The sequence below is a fragment of the Cervus elaphus genome, chromosome 32, assembly GCF_910594005.1.
Source record: "Cervus elaphus chromosome 32, mCerEla1.1, whole genome shotgun sequence".
NCBI lineage: Eukaryota > Metazoa > Chordata > Mammalia > Artiodactyla > Cervidae > Cervus > Cervus elaphus.
The window spans coordinates 47,050,351-47,073,205 of record NC_057846.1 but is presented as its reverse complement, the minus strand read 5'-3'; the positions used below and the strand labels follow the sequence as shown (position 1 = coordinate 47,073,205).

Genomic DNA, 22,855 nt, shown 5'->3' with positions numbered 1-22,855 from the left:
GACTCCAGTCTATAGCTGGTCCCGGAGAAGAGCATGGAAGACTGAGAATGTTGGAAGACCTGGAACTTCCTGCAGGTTTCGACAGAGACAGATGACGGGCGGGTCCAGGGGAGACGCCCTGCGCGGAGACGAGGTGTCCGGATGCAGCGTCACGGGATGTGCTGGGCGCCGGCCTGAGAGACTGAGGCCGTAGGCTCCTGGCGGGCCAGCCTGTCTGCTCCTGAGGTCTTGGGCGGATCAGATCCTGGAGGCCCGCGGGGCTCTCTGTCTGCGGCTGGGCAGAGCACGTTTTGGAGAGCTGCAGGGCTTTGCTCTGCGCATCTCATTCTCAGAACATCCATTGCAGCTGGAGCAGGACAGCCTGGGACCTGGCTGTCCTCTGAGAGACATGACAGAGCACACTGGAAATTCAGGGGCTGGGAGACTCAGCCACAGGGAGGAGATGCTGGCTCTGAACCGTTTGGGGGGCCACGCGCGGAAAGGAGAGCTGCCAAGTTGGCGACCGTCTGTCACACTCTGGATCTTTTTGGCACCTGTGTTGGATTAGTACCTTACCCTCCTGGTCGGGGCAGCTACCACGGAGAGAAGCCAGGTACCTTGCTGGGATTCACTCAGCTCCGGGGCCAGGGGCCAGACGTAAACCAGCTCTCGGACCCAGCACTTGCCGCCTTGTCATAACCGAGTCCGCCAGAGAGGGACTCCAGGGATCAGTGAGGGGATCCCTGGCAGCTCTGACCACTCCCCAGGTCTCCACTCAGGACACACATTCAAAGTCCCTTCCTGATGTTTGAGACATTCCAGGCACAGGGAGGGAGTCCTCTGTCACAGCACCCAAACGAGGTGACTTTAGTCTGAGAACACGTGCTCCTTAAACACGGTGGGTTGAGAGACCAGGGGTCCCTTGCAGTTAAGGTCCTGGAGAGTCAAAGCGGTCTGCATGGTTGGCAATGCTAGTTTACCATCTCTGCTTTCCTGGAGCGTCTGGAAAGGGAATAAGTGAGTGTGAGCGTGTGTATGTGTGTGTGTCTGTCTTAAGGGGCTGAGAAGGTCATGACCTGCAAAATAAGATGATCGTGAAAGCCTGCAGGGACAGGGTCTTAGCAGGGTGCTGGGAGCAGCAAGTCACTCCCTCCAATGATGTGCCGCGGTGAGGACCTTGGTCACCTGAGCGCTCCCCTGGATGCTTTATGGGGCCCCACGAGAGACAATGAGTCAGGACACCTCTATGGAAAAGGCCTGCTTAACCTCTAACACTTTTACTTCTATTATATTACTACTTTTGCCTAGCATTCCCAGATGGGCTGTTGTCTGCAAACGTCACTCACAGAGAGGATGCAGGCAGACAGAGCCGACCTCGGCAGGTCCACAGGATGAGGGGGACGCACTGGGGCCCGGGCCAGGCGGAGGGTCCAGAGTCACTGAACCAACAGCACCACAGGGCGGGGTCGCGTGAGGGCATCGGGGGTCCCCTTAGGAGGGGGTCGGCGGGCAGGGCTGAGCGACGTCCGGGGGCGGTAGGCGCACGTCTGACGCTGGGGGGGGGGGGGGTTAGGGGCAGAGGTGGGACACGTGCCATCCAGGTGCAAGTGCTCAGACGGCTTGGGCACGATCTCAGGATTCATGAAGCGGGAAAGGAGGGCTCGGGATGCTCTTTGGGTAGAGAGCCCTTTAAATGTGCTGCAGGGAGGCCTCTTGGGGGTCCCAGGATACGGCTGTCTCAGCTGCAGTGTTTATTACCAGCTTTCTCAAAGGGGCCCTCCATCGCCCGGTTATACATCCAGGGACCAGCAAGAGTTCTCAGAGAGGAGAAGTCCGGTCCACATTCATCAGCATTCCTCTTTAAATATGCATATATTTAAGTATAAATGTATATTTATATATAAATCTATGGAAGTTAAGTCGCTCAGTCTTGTCCAACTCTTTGCCATCCCGTGGACTGTAGCCTACCAGGCTCCTCCGTCCATGGGATTTTACAAGCAAGAACACGAGTGGGTTGCCATTTCCTTCTCCAAGGGCTCTTCCCGACCCAGGGATTGAACCCAGGTCTCGTGCCTGGCAGGCAGACGCTTTACCGTCTGAGTCACTAGCGAAGTCTCTTACTTATATTATAAATCCATTACTTAATATTTAAAGGCATGTATTTGGCTGCACTGGGTCTTAGCTGCTGCACACAGGATCTTTAATCTTCGATCTTCCTTGAGGCAGGTGGGCCCTTTAGCTGTGGCATGTGGGATCTAGTCCCTGACCAGGGATGAAACCTGGGTGCCCTGCATTGGGAGCTCGGAGTCTTAGCCACTGGCCCCCAGGGACGTCCCAGCATTGCTGTTTTTGAAGTTAGCTCAAGGCACTTTTTAATGTTCCATAATTCTTGCTATTTTTTTAAAAGTCCAGACACATCGTAAGGAAGTCCCACAACTTACTGACCTTGCCCAGTCTGGAAATAAGGTGACGTCAGTGAGAGCCCTGGCGTGGGAGGGTCAGGTTGACCCTCACGGTTGACCGTGGGCCCCTCTGCAGTCAGGATGCCTGGTGGCAGAACGTCTGTGTGATTAAAAATGGCACTTGCTGGAGCGGCCCCATTGTGCAGTTTCCCAAATTCAGTCAGAAGATTCCGGGGTGAGTGGGGGAACAGGCCGGACCGGGGGCCCGGTGGAATTAGTGAGAAGAATTAGCACTACAGAGTCGAGCGTTCCTCTCCAGCTTGAGGTCCGGCCACGCTTAACTGCCTGCAGAGTCCTGCTGTGTGCATCTCAAGACCCTGGGCATGCGGAGCCGGGAAGCGCTGCTTGCTCTCGTCGGAAGGGACGCGGAGAGGAGGTGGTGGACCTTCTCGTCTCGGTGGCCGGTGAGGGCAGCATGACCTCTCCTCGTGTTCTGGACGTTTCCAGGGCGCCTGGCTCTGCTCTGAGTACGGGAAGGTCACCGTCTTGCACTTGTGGTCCAGGTTCAGGTCGAGTACCCCCCCCCCCCGCCTCGGCCTCTCTTCCTTCTAAAATCTGTAAGAAAAAGATGAAACCTCACTCCTCTAAAATCAAGCAAGGGTATGGAAAAAGTGATGAGAAAAAAAAAGGAGTTGGAAATATTTCAGAGGAAAGCATGTGACATCTAGGGCTTTCTTCAGAATCCTCTGGAGGGAGGAGTCAGGGAGGAAAGGAGATTGGCCAGAAGTTGATCATTGAAGCTGACCATTGAGCGGCTTGGGGGCTTCTGGTACCATTTCCTCTACTTGTAGCATGCTTGAAACTTTACATAATAGATGCACTTAAATATAAACACATGTTGTCAAGACAGGAAAAATTAATGACATGTCCATTAAGGTATAACTTCATGTTTTGAAGCGTTGGAATGAAAAACAGAAATCTTACAAAGGAAGATGTGCTTAAGTATCATTTACTTGGTGAATTTTATGAAATATGTGAAAAGTGTTGTTGCCCCATCTCTTTAGTCAAGCCCGACTCTGCAACGCCTCGCACCGTAGCACCCCAGGCTCCTCTGTCCTCCACTGTCTCCCAGAGTTTGCTCTGATTCGTGTCCATTGAGTCGATGATGAAAAGTGATGGTGCTTAAATATCTGAAAATTTTAGTTCTGGGGAGAGGATGTTTTTTGGCCATCTTATGCAGTTTTTTGTTTGTTTTTCTGGAAAGACTTGGGTGAATGAAACAGACCCTACTGGTTGCTGTCTGCCGACCTTTCTGGCCGTCAGGTCTCACCGTCCTTCCTTCTGGAAGGCGCCCAGGTGTGCTCTTCGGCATCCCTGGAGGAAGGGTGGGCAGGGTGCAGGTCGGTTTTCTTTAGAGACTCTCTGGAGTCTTCACATTTTCCTCTTCTCCATGTGAATTAGGTTTCACTGTTTGTGAGACTCCCTGGAGGAAGGGTGGGCAGGGTGCAGGTCGGTTTTCTTTAGAGACTCTCTGGAGTCTTCACATTTTCCTCTTCTCCATGTGAATTAGGTTTCACTGTTTGTGAGACTCCCTTTTTGACTAGGCCATCTTGCAAAAGGGCAGAGGGGAATGCAACATCTTTGGAGAGGCTCTGAGTAAAAATTAAAGAAGAATAAGGACTTTGGAAGGAGACCCCCCCCTTCCTGTCCACGCCCCCTCCCCCCAAGATCATCTGAGGTGTTGCTTCATGAGACTGTGGGGCAGTGAACACACTGCACTGATCACGTCTCGTGTATCTGGGCTCTCTCCTCCAGCAAGGGCCGTGCCCGGAGGCCTTTGGCACACATCTGCCAGATGCACTTCTAGGTGTCGGCGTTGGGCGTCACTGCACCGGGCGGGTTTGCAAGCTTTGTTCAGAGGCCCTGTGAGAGTTGGAACCCCCTCACACCCCTAGAACACCTCCTAGAACGCCAGGACTTCAGACCCCTGAGTCTCTCCGTTTCCCGGGTGCTCACCCTTCCCCAAAGCCTGGGACGTTCTCCACCCTAGTTCACTGTGCTCAGCTCAGGTGTAACCTCCCCGGGAGGGTCTCCCCTGGCTGCCCCCCCACCAACCGCTCCACTATCCCCAGTGCTTTCTCGGGGGGAGTCAGGGGTATGCGCCTGCTCTGTCGCGTCTGACTCTCTGCGACCCCATGGATAGCAGCACGCCAGGCTCCTCTGTCCATGGGGTTTTCCAGGCCACAATACTGAAGTGGGTAGCCATGCCCTGCCCTCTTCTAGGGGATCTTCTGGGCCCAGGGATCAAACTCACATCTCCTACACTGTAGGTAGATTCTTGACCACTGCGCTGAAGTCCCGCACTCAGGGAGTGACAGCCTTTTTATTCTGTGCGTGGTGAGGGGAAGAGTCCACCTCTAGCTCTCAGCCAGGGCCAGGACGTACTGTGGGGTCACAGCCAGGGGTGGTGGGGAGATGGGAAGGAGGGTCTCCAGAAGAGAGTCTGTGGGGACACAGGCTTTGGTGCCGGGTAGAAAAAGCAGTTGGGGTCCACCCTGTTGCCTGATTAATGAAATCAAAGGGAAAAACAATCGTGGGAGAGTGGGAGTTAAGCCCTTTCTGTTTGTTAAAAATACTTTCTGCCCTAATTTGGACTTATTTTACAAATAACTTCTTAAAAATCAAAGACATGTTTTTAGAGCACAGTTCTGCCAACTTCACCCCGTGGGCCGGATCCCCCCCACCGTGAGTTTTGGGAAGAAAGTCCTTTGGGAAAGAAGGGTGTTTTTTTTGTTTGTTTTTTGATTTTTGTTTCATGTGGGAGTCTCATTGATTTATAATGTTGTGTTAGTCTCAACATTGTTAGTTGAAACTCACAATAGTTGGTGCAGTGAAGTGATTCAGTTATACACACATGCCCGTTCTTTTTAAATTCTTTCCCATATAGGCTGTTACAGAGGACTGAGTTCCCTGTGTTATGTGGTAGGTTGTTTTTTTTTTGTAAATTAATATATTTTAATTGGAGGCTAACTACTTTACAGTGTTGTAGTAGTTTTGCCATACATTGACATGAATCAGCCACGGGTGTACACATGTCCCCCATCCTGAACCCCCCTCCCTCCCCATCCCATCCCTCTGGGTCATCCCAGTGCTCCGGCCCTGAGTGCCCTGTCTCATGCATCGAACCTGGACTGGCGGTCTGTTCCACAATTGATAGTATACATGTTTCAATGCTATTCTCTCAAATCATCCCACCCTCGCCTTCTCCCACAGAGTCCAAAAGTCTGTTCTTTACATCTGTGTCTCTTTTGCTGTCTCGAATATAGGATCATCGTTACCATCTTTATAAATTCCATATATATGCATTAGTATACTGTATTGGTGTTTTTCTCTCTGACTTACTTCACTCTGTATAAGGCTCCAGTTTCATCCACCTCATTAGAACTGATTCAGATGGATTCTTTTTAATGGCTGAGTAATCCATTGTGTATATGCAACACAGCTTTCTTATCCATTCTTCTGCTGATGGGCATCTAGGTTGCTTCCATGTCCTGGCTGTTATAAACGGTGCTATGCAGTAGGTTCTTTTTTTTTTTTTTTTTTTTTTTTTTTTTTTTTTATGCAGTAGGTTCTTACCTGTTATTTATTTTATGTATAACAGTGTGTATATGTTAATCCCAGTCTCCCAACTTACCCCCGCCCCCAGTCTTGCTGAAGTGCCTCCGAGGTTCAGGACTCTCGGTTGATCTGGGAACGTCCCGCCTGGGCTGCTGTCCGTCCTCCTCCAGCAGGCTGGCCCGGCCTGTTCCCGCAGTGACGGTGCTCTCCACGCCGAGGCTGGCGCAGCTCGACTCCCGCTGGGCTCCGTTGGTCAGAGTGCATCATGGGCCAGCCCAGATAGAGGGGCTGGGACCAGCCTCCACCTCTGGATGGAGGCGCTGAGGCGTCAGGGCGCGCAGGGGGTCCACGGGGGGAGAGCCAAAGGATGGGGCTGCTGCCCTTCCCACGCTGCGCCCCTGCCCTGGCCCTGAGGGGGCTTGTGAGGGTCCCGTGCCCGCAGGGCAGTCCCTGAGGCTGCATCTCAGGACTTTCCCCAAGCTAGGGACCTGGTTTCTGTTTTATAAAACGTTGTAAGAGGGAGAACAGGAGAATGTCAACAAGAACGGAAAATGATTTTCTGAAAATGAATTGGGTTTAGGGGACCAGAGGAATGACATTTTTGATTGTTAGAACTCATCTTTTTTAAAAAGAATCTATTGAGGTGTAGTTGACTTATAACGTTGTGTTCGTTTCAGATGCACCGCAGAGTGATTCAGTGGTTATTGTTGTTTAGTCTCTCAGTCCTGTCCAACTCTCTTGCGACTCCATGAACTACAGCCCACAAGGCTCCTCTGTCCATGGGATTTCCCAGGCAAGAATGCTGGAGTGGTTGCCATTTCCTTCTCCAGGGGATCTTCCTGACCCAGGGGTTGGAATCGTGTCTGCTACTTGGCAGGCAGATTGTTTACCACTGAGCCTACAGGGAAGCCCTGGTTCAGTTACACATATACATATTTTTTCCACATAGGCCATTACAGAGTGTTCAGTATAGTTCCCTGTGCTAAACAACAGGCTCTTGTTAGTCATCTGTTCTGTATATGCCCGTGTGTATGTGTCAATCCCAGCCTCCTGATTTACCCCTCCCCTCTCCACCCACATAAATAACCATGTTTGTTTTCTGCAACTACGACTCTAATTCTGTTTTGTAAAGAAGTTCATTTGTACTGTTTTATTAAGATTCCAGTGTATAAGCAATATCATATGGTGTTTATCTCTCTGTGTCTGACTTCACTCAGTATGACCATCTCTAGGTTCATTCACGTTGCTGCAAATGGCATTATTTTGTTCTTTTTATGGCTGGGTAGTATTCCATTATATATATGTACCACATCTTCTTTATCCATTCCTCTGTCTATGGAAATTTAGGTTGCTTTCATGTCTTGGCTGTTGTAAACAGTGCTGCAAAGAACATTGGCGTGCATGTATCTTTTCTAAATAGAGATTTCTCTGAATGCATGCCCAGGAGTGGGATTGCTGGGTCATGAGGTAGCTCTAATTTTAGTTTTTCAAGGAACCTCCACACTGTTTTCTGAAGTGGCTGCACCAAATTACATTCCCACCAACAGTGTAGGAGGGTTCCCTTCTCTCCACAGCCTCTCCAGCATTTATTGTTTGCAGACATTTTGACGATGGCCATTCCAACTGGTGTGAGGTGGTACCTCATTGTGGTTTCGATTTGCATGTCTTCAATAATTAGTGATGTTGAGCATCTTTTCATGTACCTTTTGGCCATCTTGTTTTCTTTGAAGAAATGTCTATTTAGGTCTTCTGCCCATTTTTTGGATTCAGTTGTGTTTTCTGATATGGAGCTGCCTCAGCTGTTTGTCTCTTTTGGAGATTAATCCCTCGCTGATTGCTTCATTTGCAAATGCTTTTCCTGTTCTGAGGATTGTATTTTTGTTTATGGTTTACTTTCCTGTACAAAAGCTTTTAAGTTTAATTAGATCCCATTTGTTGATTTTTGTTTTTATTTTCATATTGTAGGAGGTGCATCAGAAAAGATCCTGCTGTGATTTATGTCATACGGTGTTCTATGTTTTCCTCTAAGAATTTTACAGTGTGTGGCCGTACATTTAGGTCTTTAATCCATTTTGAGTTTATTTTTATGTACGGTATTAGGGAGTGTTCTAGTTTCACTCTCTTGTCTGTAGCTGTCCAGTTTTCCTGGCAACACTTATTGAAGAGACTTTCTTCTCTGCATTGTATAGTCTTACCTCCTTTGTCATAGAATAAGTGACCACAGGTTTGTGGGTTTACCTCTGGACTTTCCGCCCTGTTCCATCGATGTATATTCCTATTTTTGTGCCAGTACCATAGTATCTTGATTACTGTAACTTTCTAGTGTAGACTGAGGTCAGGAAGGTTGACTCTTCCAGCTTCATTCTTCTTTCTCAAGATTGCTTTGGCTATTTGGGGTCTTTTCTATTTCCATACAAATCTTGATGGAGAGTGTTGTTTCATATTTGACAGCCTGTAACTTGCTGTGAAGAATGTATAGGACACAGAGCAGGATACAGGCTTATCTGCAACAATGTGCTGGGAAATTTCTTCTTGTTATTTGGAGACCCCACCCCACCCCAGAGCATTAGATACTGCTTTAAACAAAGTCTTCTCGTGGGAAAAAAAAAAATTCTAAAGAGAAGTACCAGGACTTCTGTTCAGTCCTGTCACTCTGGATACACGGTCCTTATTTTAAGACTCTGGATTCCTGACTCTCAAACTCCCTGCAGTTTTACGGAGTCAGAAAAACCCACTGAGCAGCCTTTCAGACAGACGAGGGCAGTCTGAACTCAGCAGAGCTAACCTCCACTTACATAGCAAGGCAGGTCCTGCCCCTGAAACTGGCTCATGGAAGCAGAGGCTGAACGGTCCTTTTCTAAACTGGAGGTTTTAACAGATGAGGGGTGTTGATCGTGCAGTGGGTGTGAGTTTACTCCTGATTTAAAGGCAGATGGCCGGGCACAGTGTCTTCAATGTCCATTTTTTTAGCATCCCATTTTTAAAATATAATTATCTTTCCTTATTTATTTTTGGCCAGGCTGGGTCTTCACTGCCGTGTGGGTTTTTCCTCTAGCTGCAGCAAGTGGGGACTACTCTCTCGTTGGAGTACTCCGGCTTCTCAGCGTGGCGGCTCTCCCCTTGTTGCAAAGCACCAGTCCTAAGGGCATGGGCTTCGGTAGTTGTGGGGCATGAACTCAGTAGTTGTCGCGCAGGGACTTAGTTGTTCTGCGGCATGTGGAATCTTCCCCGACCAGAGACTGAACCTGTGGCTCCTGCACTGGCAGGCGAATTCTCATCCGCTGCGCCAACAGAGCGGTCCTAGCATCCAATTTAATAGCATCAGTAAAATCCTTCATCTCAGCCCTGATGATGCTGGATGGCGCTCAGGAAAACAGCGCCTCCAGTGGACGGGGTTTGGAGAGCCACCCTGGCCGGCCGGGCCTTTGCTGCCAGAGGCCGTGTCAGAGGAGGGCCCCGGTGGCGCCCCCCAGAGGCCGCCTGCACTTTCTCTGCTTCTGCCCAAGCCCTGTCTTTCCTGCGTCAGGCAAGAGGGTTTGTCTCCGGAGTTAAATGTAGGGTATTTGCTATAGTTCATCCAAGATTCTTCTCCAGAGGAAAGGGTTTGTCCCTTCCAGCAGAGCCAGTAAGCTCCAATCTCCTGCCGTGCCAGGGTACCCACCGCGCGGGGCCCGCCGGAGAGACAGGCGACTGCACCCGCCTGCCCGCCCGCCTGCCCGCCCAGGCGGGAAAGGGCTTGGGGGGTGGTATGAGACGGGAGGAGCCCGGCTCCCTTAAGAGGTTACCGCTGCATGGCTGAAAGAGCCAGGGAGAGGGAAAGTGTGTTTAAAATCGCTTGGAAAGTTTTATTAGTAGAAGGTACCACTTTAACAGAAGTATTTGGACCTTCTGTTATTCTGCTATTCGAGGATTTTCTATAAGTCCTTGGGATAACTTGAAGAAGCTGAGCTAGGCTGGTAGATCCCAGTTAAACTCTCAGAATGCTATGTCCAGACTATTCTCCCTCCCCACCAAGACCTGCATATTTAATATTCTCCAAAAATTTTAAGTATGCTCCGTGCGCGGTCACCATGTGCGCCGGCCGTTCCTAAGGCTTTGCCCTTGTGCAGGGCCCGCAACGCCCTCAGATGCTGCCTCGTGGCTCACTGGAATGGCCCCTGGAGGATGCAGTTTTGACCTCCGTTTCAAAACCCCCAAAGCGAGGTCCAAGCACAGGGCTGTATTTTTTGTTGTTGTAACCTCTGGCTGCGCGGGGTCTTCATTGCTGGGCGGGCTTTCTCTCGCTGGCGGTGAGCGGGGCTCCTCCCTCGTTGCGGTGTGAACCTTCTCTCGTTGCGGAGCACAGGCTCCAGAGCGCAGGCCCAGTAGTGGCGCTGCACACACAGGTTTAGTTGCTCCCAAGCACGTGGGATCTTCCCAGCCCAGGGATTGAACCCGTGTCTCCTGAATTGACACGTAGGTTCCTGGTGGTTCAGCTGATAAAGAATCCACCTGCCGAGGCAGGAGATGCAAGAGAGGCAAGTTCAATCCCTGGGTGGGGAAGATCCCCTGGAGAAGGAAATGGCAATCCACTCCAGTCTTCTTTGCCTGGAAAATCCCATGGGCAGAGGAGCCTGGTGGGCTACAGTCCTTCGGATCGCGAAGAGTCGGATTCAATTAAGCACATGTCAGGCCTGAGCTCCTTACCACTGAGCCACCAGGGAAGCCGCCAGGGCTGTATTCATTCAACAGACGCTCACGGGTGTCCTGTCCTCAGACTGGCCCAAAGGGCAGTGTTCGCGGTGGAGAAAATGTAGCTGCAGCCTCATCCACTAACCTCCTTTCTCTGTGTATCTGTTCCAATTTCTACGTGTGCCTCCGTGGAGACTGCAATATTGGGAGAAAGGCACAGTTCCCACCGCCCAGGGGGTCCTGACTCTGGGGCTGTGTGCTCCCCTCACCCCAACCCCACCCAAGGTCACAGCGGGATCTGCTCTGTTAATTGCTTGAGAAAGAATCCCAAATCCTGAAACCATGGGGAAGTATTTCCCAGTATTTCCTGTTAGTTACAGATCCACCTGCCTTCAGGTCCATGAGTAGTTCATCTGTATAATTAGTTCAGCAAATGGTTTTTAAACTAAGATGAAACTATGTTTTTGTGGTTTTCTTTCAAGTATAGCGGTATGTTACTTACAGACCCTCCCCTGCTCATGGCCACCAGACGGCTATCATCACCGGCTGAGGCTCATTATTCGTGCAGCTGGTTAAGGAGGTGAAAAGTCGGGATAAAGGGACTCCAGACTTTAATATTCAAACAAGACTAAACAGACCATTATGCCTCCTTCGCTAGACTGAATCTAGAGAATTTTAATGGACAGAAACACTGTTGATAGTATTTTCCTTTCCTATTTTATTTTTGATGTGAAAGAATTTGTAGGGATGTGTTGTTTCATCTCCTCCCGAGTCCAAGTGAAATCTCTTCCCTTTTGCGTGTTTCCTGGATTACATTTTTATTGTGTGCCTAGGAATCAATATTCCAGATACATGCACAAGTGCACACATTGAAATGAACATGACTTCATTTATTTTCATGATTAGACATTCAAATAAAAGTGCTGGGGTGTCTGTTTTCATATTCATAGGTTGAGATCCGTACATCAGAGGTATTTGTATAAGTGACACTTTTATTACGTTCATTTCATTTGCAATATGATAGTGGATCATAAATATGTTACTTTTATGCCACCAAATCTGATTTGTGGCACTTAGCCCTCACAAGGAGAATACTTGATATTTTATGGAGCGCCTTTCGTCCAAGAAGCGTTTTGCCACACGGGGCCAGGCTCTGCCAGGTGTGTAAATCACGCTGGCAACCCTCTGCACGTCCGCTGCTCCGTCAGCTGCACGGTTGGGGCCGAGGGTGGCCGTGACTTCTCTGCGTGCCCAGAGGCGAGGGTGAGACCTTGAATTTGGGGAAGAAGGAGGCTCAGGCGGGCTCTGTGCGCTGCCATTGGGTCCTGACAGCCGACAGCCCACATCCACCCCACGCTCAGCCTTCACCATGGACCGCAGGGGGCATCGAGCCCTGCAGACACACACAGGTAAACGCCGGCCCTTGCCTTCCAGAGGTCACAGCCGGGGGGCCGTGCGGGAGACCACCTGTCCCCCCACCACGGGATGGAGGCGCTGAGCCAGAGGGAACGGTAGGCCCGCCCCCCGCCCTCTGACGGATGCAGGTGCCTGTTCCCTGGCACATCACAGGGCTGACGCATGTGCCAGCCAGTGCAGTGGGAGTGAAAGAAGAGACCAAACGTCACACGGCGCAGGCTTCCTGCAGGGCTGAGCCCCCACCCCAGACCTGGAGGGCAGAGACTCGTGGGCCTCCCCACCAGCCCGGCCTTCCCCCCGCTCCTCCTCCCCTTTCTCCAGCATCAGTGCCTGATCCCGGACCTCCTCCCCAGCCGCCCCTACACACACACACACACACACAAAATCAGTAACACACTCAGGGCCCCAACCGCCCCTACACACATGCACACACACAATCAGTAACACACTCAGGGCCCCAACCGCCCCTACACACACACACACATACCACACACACACACACCAGTAACACACACACATACCCCACCCCCTACAGACACACAGACACACACACACACACACCAGTAACACACACACATACCCCACCCCCTACACACACACAGACACACACCAGTAACACACTCAGTGCTCCAACCACCCCTACACACGCATACAAATACTGCCCCCCTACACACACACACAATCAGTAACACACTCAGGGCCCCAACCGCCCCTACACACACACACACACACACCAGTAACACACACACATACCCCACCCCCTACAGACACACAGACACACACACACACACACCAGTAACACACACACACCCCACCCCCTACACACACACAGACACACACCAGTAACACACTCAGTGCTCCAACCACCCCTACACACGCATACAAACACTGCCCCCCTACACACACACACAATCAGTAACACACTCAGGGCCCCAACCGCCCCTACACACACGCACACCCCACTCTCCCCCCACACATACCCCACCCCCTACACACACACACACAATCAGTAACACACTCAGGGCCCCAACCGCCCCTACACACACGCACACCCCACCCCCTACACACATGCAGACGCACGCACGCGCATGCACACACACCCCGATAACACACTTGGTGCTCCTGCAGCCTCCTTCATGACACTCACGTCATAGCATCGTGTGTGAGTGTGACACATGCGGCTGGGGGCCCTGGAGCCGGGATTTCTGAATTCCAAACCCCCTCTACATCAGTTACAGGACAGACAGGTTATTTACATTTCTGTGCCTCCGTTTTCTCATCTGCAAAATGGGCACGATGATGATGCTTTCCCGTCAGGTGGGTGTGAGAACTGAGTGATCTAAAAGAACAGAGGGCTTCTGCGAGTGCCCCATAGCTGCTGTGGAAGTTGTACTAACATTCGAGTCTTATAATAACTCTCTAGCTCGAGTGACAGTACATGTAATAAGTGATGCCAATAGTCCTGTCTCTGTCACTGTTACCAAGTGACCCTGTGTCTCCCTCCACGAGTGCCGTGGAAGCAGGAGGCTTTGTATGGCTTCCGAGCAGATGGCACAGAGTGGGTACTTGCAGAATATTTAGTGAATGAATGAATGATTGGACAAAGCAATGGTCCACCTGCTCACACAGTGCCCGACCCACCGGCTTCTTCAAAAGCCTGACTGCCACTTATAGCCACCGACCCGTGATGCTGCCGACAGGCCCAGGGTGCTCAGGTCCCCCCGTGTCCACACGGAAGGGCTTCCGTCCTTCTGCCTGTGTGACTAGGGGACCCGCCCTTCCCGCCCAGCAACCACTGAGGAGAGAGGCTCTGGGAGGGGCCAGCCACTCCAGGAGGGGACACGGTCAGACCCCGGGCCCTGCAGCACCCCAGACCTCACCAGTGCTCGGTGCGGAGAGAGCTTCTGCTACAGCCCAGCCACCACCGCCTCCGTGAGCCCCGAGGGGGGACGGAGCCAGCGCCCCCGGCTCTGCACCGCCTTGTCCCCCGCTGCTGGTGGTTTTGGCAGCCATCCGCACGCCTGGCCCAGACACCACGTCTGCGTTCCACAGCACTCCGGAACCATTGAGCAGAGTGAGCTGCTGGAGCCAATGTTTAGGAAACACGTCCATCAGCGTAGGAGCCTCTCTGTAATCAGGGCATTGTCAGCAGGCGCGGGGCCGCATGGTGCAGCTGCAGAGGAGTCTGAGTGACCCAGGCGTCCTCTGGTGATGGAGATACGGGGGGAGTGTGTGTGGGGAGGGCACGAGCCATCTGGAAGGGAACAGAGGTGGAGTCGTGGTCCCTTGGCCACCAGACAGCCACTGAGAGCGCCCCAGCCTGGACCCCAAGCACAGCAGGTGGAGCCCTGGCCTCGAAATGAGCAGTGCCGCCTGCCTGCCCACCTCACGGGTCCCCTTCCCGCCTCACCTCTGCTCAAGCGCTCAGTGCTGGCCCCCTCCCCCCAGGTGACCCTCCAGTGCTGTGACTGCCCCTCTGGGCTTCATGTTCCGGGGGCCACAGGTGAACAGGCGGTGGTTGGTGCCTGGGCCTACTGGGGACAGGCTGTGGGCAGTGCACGCGGCCCCTCTTTACTTTTCCGTCTGTTCCACTCACATCCTGATGACTTGCATACAGGGTGACCCGGGGCCTCCAGTTTCTAGCCTGTAGACCCGGAATCAGAACGCCCACCACCCCGGTTCGCTGTGGAATTTACTGAGTCCCTTGAGGCTGGGTCCGGGCCTCGCCAAGCGTCAGTGAGCAATGTTGCTGCTGTGGCTAAGTCAGGCGGTCCAGGTGCCGTCGTGGCCAGCGCAGGCCCGCGAGCTGGGGTGACTGTGCCCTCCCACGGGGCTTTGGGCTTTTGTGGTTGGCTCTTGTTGTTTTAAGATATAATTCACATAATACTAATCATTTTAAAGCAGTGGTCTCCAGCCTTTCTGGCACCAGGGACTGGTTTTGTGGAAGACAATTTTTTCATGGACCAGAGCTGGCTGGGATGGTTTGGGGATGATTCAAGTGTGTTACGTGTATTGTGCCCTTTATTATATTATGATTACATCAACTTCACCTCAGATCATCAGGCATTAGATTGTGGAGGTTGGGGACCCCTGCTGTAAAGTATACAGTCCAGGGATCTGTAATACACTCACACATAGTTGCACAGCCGTTCAGGTCAGTCCAGTCGCTCAGTCGTGTCCGACTCTTTGCGACCCCATGGACTGCAGCCCGCCAGGCCTCCCTGTCCATCACCAACTCCTGAAGCTTACTCAGACTCATGGTGATGCCATCCAACCATCTCATCCTCTGTACGTTCCCTTCTCCTCCTGCCTCTTCAATCTTTCCCAGCATCAGGGTCTTTTCCAGTGAGTCAGTTCTTCACATCAGGTGGCCAAAGGATTGGAGTTTCAGCTTCAGCATCAGTCCTTCCAATGAATATTCAGGACTGATTTCCTTTAGGATGGACTGGTTGGATCTCCTTGCAGTCCAAGGGATGCTCAAGAGTCTTCTTCAACACCACAGTTCAAAAGCATCAATTCTTCGGCGCTTAGCTTTCTTTATAGTCCAACTCTCACATCCGTACATGATTACTGGAAAAACCATAGGTTTGACTAGACAGACCTTTGTTGGTAAAGTAATGTCTCTGCTTTTTAATATGCTGTATATGTTGGCCATAGCTTTTCTTCCAAGGAGCAAGTGTCTTTTAATTTCATGGCTGCAGATTCACCATCTGCAGTGATTTTGGAGCCAAAAAACAAAAAAAAAGTCTCTCACTGCTTCCATTGTTTCCCCATCTATTTGCCATGAAGAGGTGGGACCAGATGCCATGATCTTGGTTTTCTGAATGTTGAATTTTAACCCAGCTTTTTCACTCTCCTCTTTCACTTTCATCAAGAGGCTGTTTAGCTCTTCTTCACTTTCACTTTCTGCCATAAGGGTGGTGTCATCTGCATATCTGAGGTTATTGATATTTCTCCCAGCAATCTTATTTCCAGCTTGTGCTTCATCCAGTCATGCATTTCGCATGATGTACTCTGCATATAAGTTAAATAAGCAGGGTGACAATATACAGCCTTGACGTACTCCTTTTCTTATTTGAAACCAGTCGTTGTTCCATGTCCAGTTCTAACTGTTGCTTCTTGACCTGTATACAGACTTCTCAGGAGGCAGGTAAGATGGTCTGGTATTCCCATCTCTTTAAGAATTTTCCACAGTCTGTTGTCATCCACACAAAGGCTTTGGCATAGTCAATAAAGCAAAAGTAGATGTTTTTCTGGAACTCTCTTGCCTTTTTGATGATCCAGCAGATGTTGGCAACTTGATCTCTGGTTCCTCTGCCTTTTCTAAATCCAGCTTGAACTTCTAGAAGTTCACAGTTTATATACTGTTGAAGCCTGGCTTGGAGAATTTTGAGCATTACTTTGCTAGCGTGTGAGATGAGTGCAATTGTGCGGTAGTTTGAGCATTCTTTGGCATACACAGCCATTACCACTGCTTAATTCTGGAGTATCTTCATCTCCCCAGAAGAAACCCTGGGCCCAACTGCAGTCACTTCCCATTCCCCCCACCCTCACCCCAGCCTTTGGCAACCACCAACTGGCTTTGTATGGATTAGCTTACTCTGAACATCTCATAGGAATAGAACCACAGGAACAGAAAAGGTTCGCTTCTTTCACTGAGCATCATGTTGCCAACGTTCATCTGTGTTGTCACATGTATCTGAATTCTGTCCCTTTTTGTGACCATTAATATTCCCCTGTATAGACAGACCAGTTTTATTTATCCATTCATCAATGGATGGGCAGGTGGGTCATTTCCACTTCTGGGCTGTTAGGAATCACGCTGCCGTGAATATTTGGGTGTAGGTTTGCACAGACATGTATTTTCTGTTCTCTGGGATGTCCACCAAGCAGTAGAGTTGCTGGATGTGTTTTTTTGAGGACCTACCAGACTGTTTTTCTCGTGCCAAACTGTTCTGTTTCAGAAGACCATCTTGCTGAGATAGGACTTTCGCATTAGCTGGAGGAGAGGGTTCTCAGCAGGGCCAGGAGGGGGCGGGGGGCCCCTGCCGACAACCTGCCCGCAGAGCCCCATGTTCACATAGGACTTCAGGCCACGGCCTCCCCCTCAAACCCAGGTGCCCACTTGGCTCCCCTGTGTTGACTCTTTTCTCTGCTTTCTCCCTACTCTAATTTATGGAAGTATAGTTAATTTATAATGTGGTGGTAATTTCTGCTATACAGCACGGTGATTTGGGTATACATACATGTACATCTATACGCATTCTTTTTCGTATTCTTTTCCATATACTTTATCATAGGATGTTGAATAGCGTTCCCTGTGCTATACAGTAAGACCTTGCGTTTATCCATCCTGTATCTTATAGTTTGCATCTACTAATCCCAAACTCCCGATCCTTCCCTCTCCCACCTCCTTTCCCCCTTGGCAACCACAGATCTGTTCTCTGTGTCTTTGGGTCCGTTTCTGCTGCATAGGTAAGTTCACTTGTGTCATATGTTAGATTTCACATGTAAGTGATATCATATGGTGTTTGTCTTTCTCTGCCTGACTTACTTCACTTAGTATGATAATCTCTTGGTCCATCCACATCTCTACAAGTGACCCAGTTTTGTTCCTTTTTATGGCTGAGCAGTAATCCATTGTATGTGTGTACCACATCTTTATCCATTCACCTGCTGATGGTCATTCAGGTTGCTTCCATGTCTTGAAAAGTGAAAGTCACTCAGTTGTGTCCAACTCTGAGACCCCACGGACAATACAGTGCATGGAATTCTCTAGGCCAGAATACTAGAGTGGGTAGCCTTTCCCTTCTCCAGGGGATCTTCCCGACCCAGGGATCAAACCCAGGTCTCCCACATTGCAGGAGGATTCTTTACCAGCTGAGCCACAAGGGAAGCCCATGTCTTGGCTATTGTAAATAGTGCTGCTATGAACATAGGGCTTCCCAGGTGTCTCAGAGGTAAAGAATCCACCTGCCAATGCAGGAGATGTGGGGTTGATCCTGGGTAGGGAAGAAGGAAATGGCAATCCACTCCAGTATTCTTGCCTGGGAAATCCCATGGACTGAGGAGCCTGGCAGACTACAAGCCCATGGAGTCTCAAAAGAGTCGGACACAACTTAGCGATTAAAACAACAAACAATGAACATAGGAGTGCATTCATCTTTTTGAAGTAGAGTTTTCTTCAGATATATGCCCAGGAGTGGGATTGCTAGATCATTTGGCAATTCTGGTTTTAGTTTTTTGAAGAAACTCCATGCTGTTTTTCATCATGGCTACACCAGTCTTTTTTCCCACCAACAGTGTAGCAGGGTTTCCTTTTATCCACACCTCTCCAACATTTGTTATTTGTAGACTTTTAAACAATGGACATTCTAACCAGTGTGAGGAGGTACCTCATTGTAGTTTTCTCTAATAATTAGCGGTGTTGAGCATTTTTTCATTGTTCCTGTTGGCCATTTGTATTTCTTCTTTGAAGAAATGTCTATTTAGGTCTTCTACCCATTTTTTGATTGGCCTTTTTTTTACTGAGTTATATGAGATGCACATATATTTTGGAAATTAAGCCCTTGTCGGTTGATCATATCATTTGCAAATATTTTCTCCCAGTCCATAGATTGTCTTTTCATTTGGTTTATGGTTTCCTTTGCTGTATAAAAGATTATAAGTTTGATTAAATCCCATTTATGTTTGCTTTTATTTCTATTGCCTTGGGAGATGGACCTAAGGAAACGCAGGTGTGATTTATGTCAGAGAATGTTTTGCTGTGTTCTCCCCTGGCTTTATGGTGTCATGTCTTACATTTAAGCCTTAAGTCGTGTTGAGTCTCGTTTTGTGTATGGTGTGAGGATGTGTTCTACTTCACTGATTTACATGCAGCTGTCTAATCTTTGCCAGCATGAGTTGCAAAAGAGATTGTCTTTTCCCCATTGTATATTCTTGCCTTCTTTGTTGAAGAGTAAGTGATGTTTAGGTGAGTGTGTTTATTTCTGTGCTAGCTCTTCTGTTCTGATGATCTATGTCTCTTTCTGTGCCAATACCATGCCATTTTGATTACTCCAGCTTTGTAGTACTGTCTGAAGTCTGGGAGGGCTATGCCTCCTGCTTTGTTCTTCTTCCTCAGGATTGCTTTGGCAATTCTGGGTCTTCCATGGTTCCATATAAATTTTAGGATTATTTGTTCTTATTCTATGAAAAATGTCATGGGTAACTTGATGGGGATCACATTAAGTCTCTGGATTGCTTTGGGTAGTATAGCATAGCCATTTTAACAATATTAATTCTTCTGATCCAAGAGCATGGGATATCTTTCCATTTCTTTGAATCATCTTCCATTTCCTTTATTAATGTTTTATAGTTCTTAGCACGTAAGTCTTTTGTCAGCTTGGTCAGGTTTATTCCTAAGGGTTTTGTGTTTTTGTTTTTGTTTTGGATGCAATTTTAAAAGGAATTGGTTTTTCACTTTTGCACTCTCCCGGCTTTAAACCACACAGTCCTCCCCTGTATCTGCCACCTGTGGGAGTGGTCTGGGCACACGCATGATCTGCCTTCCAGTGAGGCTTAGATACCCCAACTGTCTTTACTTACTTGTCCTAGACCTGGAAACATTCTGGGCCAAAGAACAGTGACATTTCAGAGTCCTTGAAAAGAAAATCGCCTGGAGAAGTTTTTTCAAATGTTTGTATTTTGTTAGGAACAAGCAAGTAGAGAGGAAGGGACTTTCCAGCTGTGTAGTCATGGGCACATACCTTAGACTCACTGAGGCTGTTTCTTCATCTGTAAAATGGGTTTAAAACTGCCTACCTGGCAAGGGGATCAAGTGACATACTGTGGACAGGGCTCCCAGTAGGATCTGAAGGCACTCAGAAGTACCCCCCTGACTGCAGGCATGAGGTGCTCTTACAGATCTGAGGTTCTCAGTATCCGCCCCCCTTTTTCCTTATCTCCCCGCCGCCCTTCCCATGTCTTTCCTTCCACCTTTTCTCCTCTCCCTATGCTGATGCCTTGCTTTCACTCTGCCCTCAGCTCCCAGGCAGCTTTGGGGTCCTCATGGTGTAGACCTCGACCTGGGGAGCTGCTGGCTGTCAGATCGCCTGGCGGTTTTCAAGGAGGGCCAGGCTGAATCCTCTTAGGAAGGATCAGATTATGCCCTGGGTCATCTGCAGCACAGACTCCCAGGTCAGGGTGGCAGCAGACCCAGCAGGTGGTGTCCAGCCTGGCACCCCTGGGTCCCTCGGCAGCATGGTGGGAGTAGCATGGTCTAGTTTCCCCTGTCTGCCTCCCTGGGTCCCAGTTTTCTTCCCCAGGAGACCTTCGCCAGAGCTCTGAGTGACCCTCGGCTCTGAGCCGTCAGAGAGGCTCTGCTGTAGGGATACCACTCAGAGCAGAGGCCAAGGCTCTGCTGCATGAGGTCCGCTGCCAGACAAGGCGTGGGGACAAGGGCTGCAGGGCAGGTAAGGGATGAATGAACGGACAGTTTCCCAGGCCGAGGGCTCCTGACACATGGATTATTACTTTTTAAAACTTAACAAAAAAATGACTATGTAATTAACACATAAAGTTAACGAAGCAGGAACACATGAAGGGACAAGAACCCCAAATCCCATCCTCTTGAGGATGAGTCTCTCCAAAACTGCCAGTTAATTCAGAAAACTGAAAAGCAAAAAAAGTGCCCCGAAAGTCCTAGCTAGGAATCCCTGGCTCCATTCCGGGATGTGTGTCCCAGGCAAGAGGGGTTTTCTTGGCGCGCCCCTCGGGCCACCGCCTCTGGAACTGGGGGGAGCGTGCCCGGAAAAAGTCTTCGAGAAACCAGTGCACACGGGAGGTTCCGTCCAAACAAACAGGCCGTCGGCCCTGTGGGTGAGCTGAGCTCTCCTCAGGAACCGGCGGGCCACTCTCCGCCGGCCGCCGCTCGTTTACCGGGGACGCTGTGCTGTGCCGACCGCCTTCCCCGGCCCCGCGCCGGGCAGCACGCGGCGGCACAGCCCGGCCTCTGGTGACCCTGCTCTGTCTGTCTGCTCTCTCGTCCGCAGCGGTCAGGAATGACAGGAACAAGAAGAAGAAGGAGCCTTCGAAGCAGGAGTGCCCGGAGAGCTACGAGATGACGGCCGAGCTGGACGACCTCACTGAGAAGATCCGCAAGGCTCACCAGGAAACCTTCCCCTCGCTCTGCCAGCTGGGCAAGTATACCACGGTGAGAGGCCCCGCCCACGCCGCGCCGCACGCACGCACGCACGCACGCACAGACGCACGCACGCACGCACGCACGCACGCACAGACTCCTGCATATGCTCATGCACGCATGCGCCCTCGCCCTGCCGTGCAGGTGCACTAGCACCGACGCGGAGGCACGTGCACCCGCCCGCCCGCCGACCCTGGGCGGGAAGGACCCAGCTCGGTAAGGGGGCTCTTCACCACCGTCCAGTCTGGGGGTTTCAGCTGCGGTTGCGTCGAGTGGGCGCTTCCTCCCTCACAGTCACAACGCACAGGTGGGACCCGTGCGCGGCTCCGGGACCGGGTAACGGAGACGAGGCCCGTGTTCCCAGGGACTTTTTCCTGGGCGGAGGGGTCGAGGGGGTACTAGGCAGGTTTCTGCAGTCTCGGCGGTCTCAGTGGTCTCGACAGACGGCCGCTGGGAGCGCAGGGCTTTCCATCTGGGAGAGCCCGCCCGGGGAGGGAGGGGGGGGAGCGAGGCCTCCGAAGGACAAGGGTGAAGGGGCCCTGGGAAAGCATAGGGGGGCCGCCCCACGAGGCCCTCCGCTACCCCCTCCTTCCCGGGCATTGGCTCGCTGGGTCAGAAATGAAGAGAAGGGGGAGGCGGGGAGATGGGGCAGGAGGCCTGTGTTGGCTGCTCTGGATGTGCCGGGGGGGGGGGGGGGGGGGAATGGCGTCAGGTGTTTGGATTTTTCAAACTGATGTTTGTGCGTGTCGTGTTCACTGACGTGTAAATGTGTTTCTAGTGAGTAGCAGGTGATAGGCTCTCAAGAATGAGTGAGTGTAACTCGAATGTTGGTCTGGGTTCTTAAGTTCACGCTGCCCACCTAAGATGCAGGTTCTTTTGTAAAAATTCCAAATGTTGCAGTTTTGCTGATTCGATGACTGATGTGCTGGAAAAAGAACTGCATGAAAGGTCATAGAGATAAGAGGCGATGATGATGCCAGAAAAAGAGTGAGTGAGTCGCCTGCAGGCTGTGTGGTCAGTGGCACCAGCTTCGGAAGAGCTGGCCCTGGACTTGGACACAGGTCCCCTGGCGGACCTGCTGACGACGGGGAACCGAGAGCCTGCTTCCCCCTTGGCCAGCTTACAGAGCACCAGCCCTTAAAGTGCAGGTTCTAATTCAGCGGGTGTGGCTCTCAGGTGCCGCTGGTCTGCACACCACACTCTTGAGTAGCAAAGGCCACAAATGCACTTCGAGTAGCAAGACCCAGGATGACATTCTGGGCCCGGCACCCCATGCCCTGGTGTCAGGGAGAAGAGATGCTGGCCCATCTGTGAAGGTGCTGACCTGGCCTGGCTACTGACCTAGTATGCCAGTCCCCCTTGAGCTCGGGGTCCGACCCAGGGCACATGCGGGATGGGCAACGTTGGGAGCTTTGAGGTCAGCCCGGGAGGGGAAGCAGAGCCAGAGACCTGGGTGATGCTCTGAATCAGGAACCAGGCGCCAGGTGTATGTGGTTTAAATCCTGCTTAACCACCAAGCAGCGGTGGGACTGTGTGCTCGTTACTTGACTTCTCTCTGCCTCGGTTTTGGGTTTCAGTCTGTAAGCAG

The 22,855-nt window shown here is 50.9% G+C and overlaps 1 protein-coding gene across 2 annotated transcripts in view; it reads left to right on the top strand.

Moving 5' to 3' along the window:
* The window catches only part of RARB (retinoic acid receptor beta), a 572,080-nt gene that overhangs the window by 522,938 nt on the left and 26,287 nt on the right, over positions 1-22,855 (top strand). For both annotated transcript variants that reach the window (XM_043893860.1, XM_043893861.1), the window contains one exon: positions 21,119-21,279. In XM_043893860.1, coding sequence (XP_043749795.1) covers positions 21,119-21,279 — 161 coding nt within the window. The remainder of the gene's footprint in view (positions 1-21,118; positions 21,280-22,855) is intronic.